Source organism: Ascidiella aspersa, chromosome 8, assembly GCF_963924565.1.
Source record: "Ascidiella aspersa chromosome 8, kaAscAspe10.2, whole genome shotgun sequence".
NCBI lineage: Eukaryota > Metazoa > Chordata > Ascidiacea > Phlebobranchia > Ascidiidae > Ascidiella > Ascidiella aspersa.
Genome location: NC_139454.1, coordinates 3384112 through 3397476, shown reverse-complemented (window position 1 = coordinate 3397476; position 13365 = coordinate 3384112). Strand labels below are relative to the sequence as shown.

The following is a 13365-nucleotide window of genomic DNA, read 5'->3' as shown; positions in this document are numbered from 1 at the left end:
GGAAGCCACGAGTTAAACCGGCTATATTAAAATAATGTAAGCTTACGACGCCCAAACACTGCACTGTTTTCCACCTTACAAAGCGGTGGCCACGCTTGAGAAAGCCTGGTCTACGCTATATTTTAATTCATGTATTTCTTCTCTTTATTCGAAGTCCCGAAACGAAAGAATGAGAATAATTTTCTTCATGGAACGATGAAATTTTTTTACCGCATGAGAATTAAGCGATGACGTCACAAAGTTACGTCATACCGAAACGTAACAAGTAACTCTGGAAAATCTTGAGGTTATCGCTTGGTTTAGTGCAGGGGTTCTTAAACTTTTTTCACCGCGGACCCCTAAAATTATTTTTTGCTTCACGTGGACCCCTGTAGGCAAGAAATTATTAAAAATGACGTCACAATCAAATAGCCTGTCAGAAATGTGCTGACGATTTAAGTAAAATGGAGTCTAACATTCAGTGGTAAAACGTTTTATTTTTAATTAAACTGTTTTTTTAATTTGATCACTTTTAAAACGTACACTAATATTTCAATTTGGCCTTCATGGACCCCCTGAAATTAGTTCACGGACCCCCAAAGGGTCCATGGACCCCATTTTAAGAACCCCTGGTTTAGTGCATAATGGCGGACTGGCCTGGTCAAAAGAACATTTTGTTGCCGACATTATAATTATGCACCGAAAAAAAGTAATTTTAGCGGATAGCCGGACCGTTCCGGCATTTACCACTGTTCCAAAACCACAAAAGCTACCAATACCAGATTGAGAGAAAAGCTGTTCTTTAGTACGGTTTTTGCAAACAAAGTAACCCATGCAAAAAACTCGCAAATAATGAGAAAGGGGAACGGAAGAAGGACAGAATTCGACACAAGAAGAAAGTTGCTGAAAGTTTGTTTGACGGATAAAGCGACAAGCACTGGAATATAAAACGATGTGATACATACAAAAAGAGATAAATAAAATGCGGAATTCGTTATGCTAAATACGGCCGAGTTGTAAAGTTGCTTGTGAATTTCCTTCTTTCAAAGTTTGTAACATAGCCTACACGTAAAAAGCATGTTTCCCGTATGCTGTCAAAATGCAACATTTAGTGACGTTTCCTGTTTTTTGTTTTGTTTAATCAATCTTGTGTAGAACCAATCTCAATAAATCTAACCACAAAAGTTTGCTACAGTCGGCGATTTAAGCGAATCTATCGGCGTCTCTAGTCACGGGTTGAAAACCCTGGCCTATTGCATAAACGCGTTTTTTTAATTTATCACACGAAGAGCATCACTGAAATAAAAAAAAATACGAAACCATTACGTCTTGTAAAGTGACGTAGTAGTGCTGGACCACAAAATATTGCGCAACTCTGCCGAATCCCGAACAGCTTGTAAATTTACCCTAGTGGCGGCAAAACAAATTAATTTTTTCCGCCAAACGGCGCCATCGAGTCCCTGGACGCATCCAGAATGTTTTTCAGCAGCATTGAAACGCCAGTGGTGTGGTTGAAAGGCGAGGTAGAAGTGACGTCATCGCCAGGCAGGGGCAGCGCGAGCGGTATGACGTCATAATCGCTCTCGTAGCCCTCGCGCAATGGGAAATCAGGAAACCACTCGGGACCACTGTAGGAAGACTGGTTGGGTGCAGAGAGGCCGGATAAAGACTGGAAGACGGTGGAAGATGGATTGTACATCTCGTAGAGCCCGATGATGGAGTAGTAGATGCCCACGGTTCCACACAATGCTCCCCCGACGCATATGGCGGCGTCCAGGGCCACTTGGCGCCAGTTGAGCTCCTTCCACTTTAATCTTATGTGGAATCCGCAGGGAAGCAGGAATGCCAGCAGAGTGCCCGTAAAACTTCCCGTGAGTCCCATGAGCAGGGCAAAGTGAGGGATGAAGGCGGCCATGAGCAGGGTTCCGAACACTAGGAGGCCTCGCAGAACCAGAGCCCAGACCTGGAGATCGCCGGTGGCCGCGTAGCACGAGGGGAATCCCCGGGACTGCTGCTTGCTTTCTTCTTCGACGGTCTGGGAAAAATTTCGACGGTTTTTGAAAAATGGATTGCATGAATATGAAAAACAAAGCTAAATATCTTGAACATGAATTTCTAAGCAAAAAAGGTCGAGTAGATCGACATCATCCTCATAAAGACGTTTCGATACGAACTTGTATCATCATCAGTTAACGAGATATTTATCAAGATGATGTCGGCTTATAATCGACTTATTTATACTTCAGAAGTTCTTGGTAAAGGGTAAGACTACTTAATAAAATGCGACAAAAACTAACCCAAATGAATTTACCAATATTTGTGTTTAAATTTGTGTTTAAATTTGTGTTTAAAATATTCTTTGTCTAAAATAATGTCGGATCATAACGATTTGAGGTAAATATCAAAGCCCTTATAAAAGTAAAAAACAATTTTCTCCGTCTCGAATAACTGTTTATTTATTCTCAACATCATTTTCAAACACACTTTTTAGCATCACGTTGTAAATAAATAAAGAGGTACAGTGCTGTAATGACTTAAGTCAATAACTTGACTTAACTTGAGTCAATGACTTAAGTCACTGTTTTAAAATGACTTGACTTAACTTAAGTTTTTCGGGCAAAATGACATGACTTGAGTTCATTTGGACAATGACTTGGGTTCAAATATATTGTTTTTATTAAGCAATTATTTACAAAATTGCGTTATTAATCCTAATCTTTGCACATAAAACAATTGCTATATGTTGCGTTTATGTTATTTTTTACTTCATTGCTCATAATCGAAGGAGTTTGCCAGTTTTCATAATTTAAAGTTTGATTTTTGTGACAAGGGCTTGACTTAAAGATGGGACTTGACTTGGTATTTATTTAAAAATACTTGACTGGGACTTAAGTTATTTAACAATTGACTTGTTCACAACACTGAAGAGGTATTAAAAACGTACAAAAATAGTTTTGAACCTCATTTTGTATCAGGTTTGACGGTCGCACTTTTTGCTCGAAATGTCATAAAACAAGTAGCGGACATTCTTTAACCCACCAAGCGAACTTTCTTCAAATGCCTTTTCTCGTCCTCACTTTCGCTGCTCGGCGATTGTGACGTCACAAAGCTTGTGCTCTGTGCGATGGGGGCGACGGGGTCTTCACCCAGCTCATCGTAGGTGTTCCGCTTGCGCCCCAGTAAGGAACCCCAGCCCCCGGTGGCCCCAGTGAAAAACTGCTGCTCGATCACCTCGAGTGACTGGTAGTAGGGAAGAGGGTAGGAGAGTAGAGCCTGAGTAGACGGATAGATTTAAATTTATTTCGGAACAAGGGTATCCACATGCAAAACTTGAATTAGAAAAAGCGTCCGTAGATCCCAGAGGATGGCTAAGCATTTTACAAGAAAAAAAACAGACTAAACAAGATACAGAGTTGGATAATAACGATTAATTTGTGTTTGTCTTGTTTGCTTTTGTCAGTGTTTTTTTTTTAATGGCTCGACTTAAGTTAAACACTCAAGGTTGTGAATGTCACACTCAAGGTTAAAGCTTTAACACTCACAGTCAAAAATTACAACACTCAAGGAAAAAAGTTTAAAACTCAAGGTTAAAAACTTAACGCTCAAGGTCGAAAGTTTACTTCGATAACCAGCACCAGGTTGACCGCAGCCCTCAGTACCGGTGAAAGGTTATCGATGACCACTCAAGTTGAAACTTTTAGCACTCAAGGTTAAAAGTTTACACAATCAAGGTCAAAGATTTACCTTGATGACTAGCACCAGGTTGACCGCTGCCCTCAGTCCCGACGGAAGGTTATCGGTGACCACTCAAGGTCAAATGTTTTGCACTCAAGGTCGAAAATTTATTACTCAAGGTCAAAAGTTTACATAATCAAAGTCAATGATTTACCTTGATGACTATCACCAGGTTGACTGCAGCCCTCAGACCCGGCGGAAGGTTATCGGTGACCACTCAAGGTCAATTGTTTAGCACTCAAGGTCAAAAGTTTACACAATCGAGGTCAAACGTTTAACGCTCAAGTTCGAAAGTTTACCTTGATGACCAGCACCAGGTTGGCCCCAGCCCTTAGACCCGGCGGAAGGCTGTCGGTGACAACTCAAGGTCAAAAGTTTACACACTCAAGGTCAAACGTTTAACGCTCAAGGTCGAAAGTTTACCTTGATGACCAGCACCAGGTTGGCCCCAGCCCTTAGACCCGGCGGAAGGTTATCGGTGACAACTCAATGTCAAAAGTTTACACACTCAAGGTTAAAAGTTTTCACACTCAAGGTCAAAAGCTTACACAATCAAGGTCAAAAGTTTACCATTCAAAGTCAAATGTTTGGCACTCAAGGGCAAAAATTTACACAATCAAGGTCGAGAGTTTATCACTCAAGGTCAAAAGTTTAGCACTCAAGGTCGAAAGTTTACCTTGATGACCAGCACCAGGTTAACCGCTGCCCTTAATCCCGGCGGAAGGTTATCGGTGACCACGTCTTTGGTGTGCTCGGCCCACGTCAGAAAACAAACAAGCGCGAAGAGCGCCTTTGTGACGAAAGAAGCGACGTAGGACCAGTAGAGCATCGGCTTGAACGACTCGCGTCGCTCCATGCTACCCTCCAGTGTGGGCAGAAAGACCTGGGACGTGTAACTGAATACGATCACACCGATTGAGACCGGAAACTCCTTGGTGTCCACCGTGAAGTTCATCTGCGCAAAAAAGGGGCTATTTAGCGTGAAACCCCAAATAATCAAAACATAGAGCCATACCTACATTATGGAACCTGCTCCCTAGTAGAGACAGGTTGTCAGAGGCCTTAGGCTTAAAACAACAAATTAATAAAAAAAAAAATGTAGGGCTTTAAAAACCCTGGGTATAATTTTTGGCCTTTATTGCCAATATGTTTTTAGTCTAAGCTTTCTGTCCCTGACCTGCTATTTAGTGAAAAATAACTCGGACTACAAATGACTCTGGGAATTTTGTCAATTCAACTTTGACTTTTTTACAACACGATCAACTTGTTTTTAGTTCTACGTGTATCAAAACGTATTTATAAAGCTCTTCCTATTTGGCTTTCAACTCCTTGTTCATACATAAAGTGAAGGGTTGAAAATCTGTTTCCACAAGCTATTTGAAGTATATTTGCACATAGCGTAGGCCTACCTTAAAAAATAACAGTATAATTGTTTAACAAATAATGATATACCTCGTTCAGACGCAAAGTCTAATTTTCTTTACACCGCTTAGCAGTGTTGTAATGACTTAAGTAAATAGCTTGCTGTTTTCGGATGACTTGACTTGACTTAAGTCGTTTGGGAAATGACTTTACTTAGCATAAATCTTTTAACGAATGACTTGGGTTGAAATTAAGGGTTTTCACAGCAAAATAATATAGCAAAGCTAGCAATTCAGGTCAGACACATTAACCAGATCTTAAAAGATATATATATATTTCGTCAACTAAGGCATCGTCAGTATATCTTAATTTCGAATGATTCTGAATTACTAGCTTTGCTAGATTATTTTGCTGTTACTGATCAGGAATTAAGGTCGACATTTATCTTGCAAGGGTCAAGGTGATTTCCATTTTTAACATATTCAGTGCAACATTAAGGGTTTTCATTAATCATTTTTTGTAAAATTGGGTTATTTGGACTTAAGTTCTTTTACAAATGACTTGACTGAGACTTAAGTTATTTCAAAATGACTTGTTTACAATACTGCCGCTTAGTTTTGCTTTACCTGACTCCAGGCCCACGTCTTTATCTTGGTGAAGCAGTAGATCATGGTGATGCCGAGCACAGCAAGTTGGGCGATCGAGCAAGCCATGCTCAGACGAGACACCGCCCTCAAGTGACGAAGGAACACGCAAGGAACCAACACGAAAGTAGCGATCACAGACCTGCAATGGGAAAGCCCAGACTGATTAATGATTTTGATGATATTAATGATTTACTCTGTAAGTGGACAGGACAGTGCTCTGTTGGAACCTAGTCTAAGAAAGATGGAGTGTATACTAATTCTCCTTGTATTATACATCTAAAACTGTCAAAAGTCTTTTTGGAATAAATTCCAATTGTCCAGATGCATTTTTTTAACGAGGCCAAAATATGACTTTTTGGGTAACACAGTCGAAATAAGTAACTTGTCACATTTGTTTCAAACAAGACCAGCCTACGTATTTGAACTAGGTACGAGTTTTGTCTTCGTTTATACTTATACTCGTTACTACTTAGTCGGTCGAAATAGAAATAGAAACTGAATTTAATAAAATGAATGACTTTCTCTGCAAGTGGACAGGGCTCTTTGGAAACCAATACTAGGTAATATGGGGTTTTTATTATTTCTCCTGATATCGCATATCTAAAATTGCCAAACTCGGAATAAATTCCAAATGTTCAGTTGTATTTCTTTTTAAACTGCAAGGCCGAAAAAACATTTTTTGAAACATGGGACAGGGCTCTGTTGAAATGGAGTTTAACTAATATGGGTTTATATTAATTCTCCTTCTTATTTGAAACTGCCAAAAGCCTATATAATCGGATTAAATCCCTTCTGTCCAGCTGTATTTTAATGCCCTCTGTTAAATCGTCGCCTTCTGAGTTTTATCTCGCCTTTTTTCCATCCAATTCTTTTCGTTTTGTCCTTATATAAATATTATAAACAAAAATGCACAGTTACAACAATGGATGTATCTTACCGGCTAAAAAGGTATTGAATAAGACCAATTTATTTAAACTCGGTACTTACAATGTATCACGCCAGACCAACTCAAGTATAGTCGTAGTTTAGGAATTTTTCCACCTCAACTTGATACTTTAACATTGTGTTTAACAAAAACTCTTATCATCAGCCGAACCTAGCATCTTACCGACTAAAAATGTATTAAAGAAGACCAACCAAATAATTCAAACTCGTTAATAACAATGTAATCAGCAAGCCAGCCTTATAGTATAAACTAGCTACCCGATGTATTCTAGTATCATACCACCTCAACTTGTTATTGACAATGTGTTTGGCAATATGTATTTCATCTCTAATCATCGGCTGAGCCTTACCACCCAAAAAGTAATAGTATTTCAACTCGTTGTTAACAAGTACACTGAAAGCCATTGCAGATTCACCTAATCTGTCGATCATTGATGCAAGCAAGGCAGGCTAGAAAAACAACTGGCCTGCAGTTAGGTTCGAACTCACGACCTCCGGTCAAGCCGGGACCGTTGCTCTACCAACTGAGCTATGCAGGCTCAGAAGGGAACGAGTCGAGAAACAACCATACGCCAATGCTGGCTCACTCTGTTAGTACAAGCAACTTCATATCGAAGGGGATCCACAGTATAGTGGTACTAGAGCGACGGTCCTGGCTTGACCGGAGGTCGTGATATCGAACCTCACTGCAGGCTAGTTGTTTTTCTAGTCTGCTATGCTTGCATCAATGATCGACAGATTCGGTGAGTCTGCAATGGCTTTTCGGTGTACTAATAATACGTAAGCCGTTATCGTTGGTCAAAAAGCAGCTTCAGAAGGGCTAGACCTCAGTTGTTAACACTCATATGTATGTTTCATTGTACGTTATTAACAATGTAGTAAACCAGAACAACCTGACTATAAACTCGTAGCAATTCTAGTATTCTACCATCTCAATTCGTTATAAAAATGTGTTTCATAATGGGTCTTAAACTCCAATTATCAGCCAAATCTAGTATTTTATCGGCTAAAAATTTATTAAAGAAGGCCAATCTAAGTATTTAAGCTCGTTATTTATGCGATTCTAGTATCTTGCTACCTCAACTTGTTATTAACAATGTGTTTAACAAAAGGTTTTTAAACTCCAATCATCAGCTGAATATAGTATCTCATGTGTATTAGACAAGACGAACCTAAGTATTTAAACTCTTTACTAAAAAGGCATTTAACAAGACCAACTTAAGGATATAAGCTAGTTACTAAAAAGGTATTTAACAAGACCAACTGAAGTACTTTACCAGCTAAAAATGTGTTGAACTTAAACTCGCTATTCGGTCGAGTAAAACCTACTCACCATCCAATTTCCTTGATTGCCGCGTGGGGAAAGCTACTTGCCATTAGGTTTCCTGAGACGACGATGTACAGTACACACGTCATCAGCAATTCAATCAACTGTGACGTGTTCACGATCAGACTGCCCAGGTACTTACCCAAACACGCAACCGCGACGTCGGTGTAAGTGGTGCGCACCTGAAAAAAATTGTGCTGGATTTTAGACCCTAGATTTATGACAGTGTTTCTTAACCTGTTGATCACGACCCAAAATTCTGCCGTCGTTCGATTTTCTATCTAGGTATATAATACATTTACAAGGGCGTATCGTTATTGAATCCAAAACCATTGGTAAAGTAAAATCAGGATCAGACTATAGGAGAATATATAAAGGGCGTATCTTTATGATATCTTAAATCATTGGCAGCAGGTTTCTGCTTGTCGATCACTGTTCCGCTGATGCGTATATTTTTTTAACAATAAAACTCGAAGTTAACTCGGGTTTTTAAACTTTGTGTTTTATTGTTATCTAGGTATGACATGTTGTGAGGATTTACCCGACAGCTAAATGCGTTGTTAATTACTAAACAGTTAATACCTTAGATTAACGCGAAGCGCCAAAACATTCCATCAACTATACACTATTTCAGCACTACTTGCAGAGTTGGAAGAGTTCCACGCAGATAGCCATTCAAAAATAGTGTGTATCAAGTTTTGTGCAAAAAAAAAGAAATATATTGTTGCCGTTTGACGCCGTTAAATCGCCGGCCGTAGTTTTACGTGGTTAGATTTGTTGAGATTTCTACAACCCTTATGAAAACTATTAGGCCATACGACAAGTAATTTTAGTTCCAAAAAAAGTTGTGCTAGAAAAATAATATGGGCGTTTTGCATACTTTTGGTAAAAATTTATAAGCTGAGTCAATTTTGTTAAAGTGAAAGAATAAATTTGCGCTTTGCGACCTCAAATAAATGTTAATAATGCGGAGATATTAAATTGGCGTGTGACATTTAATTATATAATTCAAATAAAGAATAAAGTATTCTAAATACGATGAGTTGTTGTAAGGGGAGTGCGAGACTAATTTCTTGTCAATTGATTTTTAAAACTCCACCTTATCAAAAAGTATAAAATTAAACGGATTTCTCTAGGTTAAATTGGGTTGTATTGGCGACTAAGAAACAAAATTGCAAACTCATTAGGGAAGCAGATTGAATTATACAAATGGTCGAGTTATAATCATAGAATGTTGACTTCAAAAATCAAACTTCTTTGTAATACAATTTGAATTTTTATTTTCATAAATATATAAATTTTAATGCTTAGTAGACCTAAATAAACCATGTAGTATAACCTACTTAATCTAAAACAAGAGAAATTGAATTAATAACACGATATTCCTCAGCGATAGATAGGCCTAGTTGTTGAATTAACGGATTTCATTCTTCATTAAATAACTACAAACTGGCGCTAATTAACGAGAATGGAAACCGATCAATTATTTATTCATCTTGAGAAATACGCTCCTTTTGTAAGCTGTATTCGAGGTCACTTCACATTAAAAAAATGACAACTTTACCTCATTGGTTCCTAACCTTTTTGACACTTGTTAGTATAGTAATATACGGGTTTAATCTGGAAATTTTAGTATGAAATTTAAACAGTTTAGGTTGTAGGGCAAATAACTATTTTAGCATATCTCAGTGCGAGGCACCACAATTAAGGTAACTTTTCCAGGTGGCGATCGAATTCCCTTAATTTCCTCGTTCGATTAAGAAACAGACAAACACTAGAATTAGCTATGTCGAACACCTATCGCAAAACTTACACTTGGTTATGCAAGCTTGTGTAAACAAGAATAAGAATACATAACACTACAAGTTGTGTTATTTCGTCGACATCACTTTTAATTGAGAGAGCTAGAGTACGATCAACTTCTCGAGGAATACCCAGTTACTTACGTTTCTCGCATTTGGCCTTTAGATAAATTATTATCGATTGATTTATGTAACACATACTCATACTCACCTATTCAGTTTGGAAGTAGTTTTATTCTTCGACTAACTATACTTGGCAAAAATGCGCCCAAAAAGGTATAATTTTATGCCGTTTATTTTACAAGATGAACATTTTGGATAAAAGTTTGAGAAACATGTGGCACACTTGGAACAAATAATGGTAAACACTTTTCCATCAATGTAAGGTCTATGACCAGTGCATATTACCCCTGCATATTACAATATCAAGGATTTGTTCAATCAGTCAGTCATGTTCTTACCCTCTTCTTAACTCCATTCTCGTCAATCTCGTAGAGGCAATCGACCAGGATGCTGCCGGTGTAGTAGCACACAAATGAAGTGAAGATGATAAGGAAGAGTCCCAGGATTCCTCCGTGGAGGAGCGCATATGGTAGTCCGAGAACAAACATTCCCTGGATGTGGGAGGAATATTTGTTTAGGAGAAGCAACTGCGTTGGAAATACTGTTATTCCGAGAACTAGGCTTTGCTTGGGCTTGTGTTGGCTTGGACTTAGGTCGAACAAATCTTTTTTTTAGACTCTCATAGTAAGTCACTGATTCACAAGATAGCTTGGCTTGGGTATTGGTGCGAAATCACTCGACGTGTTTTACTACTTTAGACCAACGATTTGAAAAAAAGAAAAAAAATGTTAGTTTTAGAAAAAGCTATTGAGAAAATTAGAGAAAAATTTGTGAAAATGTTAGTTTTAGAAGGGCGCGTAGTAGTACTCTAATCTAAGAAGTACTCTATTGACACTTAAGTTGAACCCAATAGTAAATTTGAGTTAGAATGTACGTTAAATACTTAAAATACACGTAAGAGTAGTGGTGCTGTATTAACTTCAGTCAAAAGGAAATTTCTAGTTTCAAAGTTTAGCTTGAGTTAATGACTAGGGCTAAATGACTTGGAGAGTTGTTTTGAAAATCGGATCGCAATGTAAAAGGGAGTTTCGTGCGGATAAATAGGGGACGCAGTCAGACCTAAATAATCAATAGGATTTATATTCAATATATCTCTCATCGAGGTCTGGCGTAGTACGATTAATATGGTGCTTCAACATGCTTTTGTGTTTAAGGAGAGTTATAATGTAGGTCTGTGTTTCAGAATTGCAATTAAAATTGTCCAGCATGTTTTGGACAATCACGGGCCAATGCTGTTTTGTATTTGCATGGAATCTAACCTTTCAAGATGTGGCCGAAAGCACATTTGGGCATAAAAGCTTCTACTTATTTTTAGTTCTTCGGATCGCACAACGTTAAAACTCTGCCTTTTTTAATTTAGAAACTCAGCCGACTGGGACAGTAGTCTACTATTTAACGACCTGATAAATGACCACAAGTTCATCAACTTGACCTAAGTAATTTTGACAAATTAATTCACCTGTTGTGGAGTAATTCGGACAAATGACTTTTATTAATCCTTAGTGTCATAATTAAAACGATTATTGTAAAAATGGATTATTTACCACAAACTTCAGAAAATAGGTTGCTTACTTTTTATTTTTATCATTTTGGTGATTGTGATACGATTGAATGCTTTTAATGGAATGAATTTTACTCATTTTATTAACTTAACATTTTTGTTGGCAATGGCTTAACTTGGAATTGACTTGTCATGGCTTTTGATGGCAATGACTTAACTTGGAATTGACTTGTTATGACTTTTGGTAGCAATGACTTAACTTGGAATTGACTTGTTATGGCTTTTGATGGCTATGACTTTACTTGGAATTGACTTGTTATGGCTTTGGATGGCAATGACTTTACTTGGAATTGACTTGTTATCGCGATGACCGTGACTTGGACTTTCTTATTTGTTGAAAATGACTTGACTTGGTCTTATGTTATTTTTGAAATGAATTGATTAGGCTTTAAGTCATTTTGAAAGGACTAGTTTATAACACTGACTTAATTTACAGCACTGCCAAAACCCCATTCGAAAAAATGCGGAACATCGCGCGACATCCTTAACGAAGCCTGACCAGAGTCGAAATTGGAACTAATAAGCCTGATGTAAGAAAACGAATGGCGCTAGCGATTTTTCATTAGGCCTATGTTAGACGCGCTGATTCGGCAAATGAAAACTGACATCTCACCATTTCTCTGGGGGCCTCGCCTTTAAGAAACATACCGTGACCATGACGCTATACGTCTTGATAAGTAGCTATAGGTTTTAAGGAGCCAGAGCCCTGGGTTATCTTCTTTAAACCCATTCTTTCATTAATCTTTGGAGCTCCTATATATACTAGCGTTGTCTTGCGTCGTTTGGTGATTGATTAGCAACGCAAAAGCGTAGCGATGCATGTTGACGTATTTTGACCTTTTCGCTTTGAAACCACCATACGTTGCAAACCATTACGCTAGTGACACAACCCTTGTTGGACATCACTGTCGTTGCAAATGTTATCAGCTTGGACAATTTTTGTCAACTAAAACCTGATTAATTTATGTGGAAAATGAGTAAAGATTTATTGAAACGTTCACTTATTGCTATCTCCTTCTGTATGTGCTTTGATATTCATTCCACTTCCAACTACAACCTCCAGTCATTATCTTAAAATTTATTCGAAACGTTTATAAATTGCTAACTACTTCTGTATGTGCTTTAAAAGTATTTTCTAAGTCTACCGTAATTAAAACTTATTATCTCAAGATTTTTTCGAAACGTTCACAAATTGCCGACTACTTTTGTATAGGCGTTTGATATTCGTTCAAAATCCTAATTTATTTGTATGCAGTAACGAATTTATTTTGTGTATCCTACAGGTTGTTTTTGTTTATCAGGAACACTGTACAAAAGTGCTTCGAAACAAATTAAAAAAAATTGGAAAAAGCATTGTAGGGACTTTGTTCCGTGTTAAATTAAAAAGAGATAAGTTAACTTGAATTTTTCCGATTCGTGTTTTGCTCTTTTTAAAACTAAAAGGTGAAACAAACGCCTGATCAAAGCAGTGTTGCAGAATACGGAAAAAAATGTTCGAAAAACCTGTCTCTAAACCTGAGACGCCTTGTTCTAAAATTATACCCACTCTATACAGGGTTCCTATAAATACTAGCGCCATCCTGCGTAGTTGGTGATTGACTTCGTGTTTTAAAATTAAAAAGCGATAAGTTAAAACCTGATAACTCTTAAACCAGATAAACGTATTTTTCCTATTCGTGTTTTGCTCATTTTATAACTAAATGGTTGATCAAAGCAGTATTGTAGAAAAATGTTATGAAGAACCTGCATCTACATCTGAGACGCCTTGTTCTAATATTATACTCACGCTCTCTACAGGGATCCATAAATCCTAGCGTGATCCTGCGTCGTTGATGATTGATTAGCAACGCAGAAGCGTAGCGATGCATGTGACGTATTTTGACC

The 13365-nt window shown here is 37.9% G+C and overlaps 1 protein-coding gene across 1 annotated transcript; it reads right to left on the bottom strand.

The window, feature by feature from the left end:
* Positions 1-1405: 1405 nt before the first annotated feature.
* LOC146135194 (vesicular inhibitory amino acid transporter-like) lies at positions 1406-10411 on the bottom strand. Its single transcript, XM_083395702.1, has 6 exons — positions 10259-10411; positions 8002-8177; positions 5703-5862; positions 4391-4669; positions 3019-3252; positions 1406-2014 (listed from the first exon to the last, which is right to left on the bottom strand). Exons 1-6 carry the CDS (start codon positions 10406-10408, stop codon positions 1406-1408), a joined length of 1608 nt encoding a protein of 535 aa, XP_083251828.1. The 5' UTR covers positions 10409-10411.
* Positions 10412-13365: the final 2954 nt, after the last annotated feature.

Excerpts from the sequence above, each read along its gene's own strand:
- LOC146135194 (XM_083395702.1), bottom strand. The coding sequence starts at position 10,408 with ATGTTTGTTCTCGGACTACCATATGCGCTCCTCCACGGAGGAATCCTG. Across the intron at positions 8,178-10,258 it reads AGAATGGAGTTAAGAAGAGG|GTGCGCACCACTTACACCGA; the intron begins GTAAGAACATGA and ends AATTTTTTTCAG. Across the intron at positions 5,863-8,001 it reads GCAATCAAGGAAATTGGATG|GTCTGTGATCGCTACTTTCG; the intron begins GTGAGTAGGTTT and ends TTCCCATTGCAG.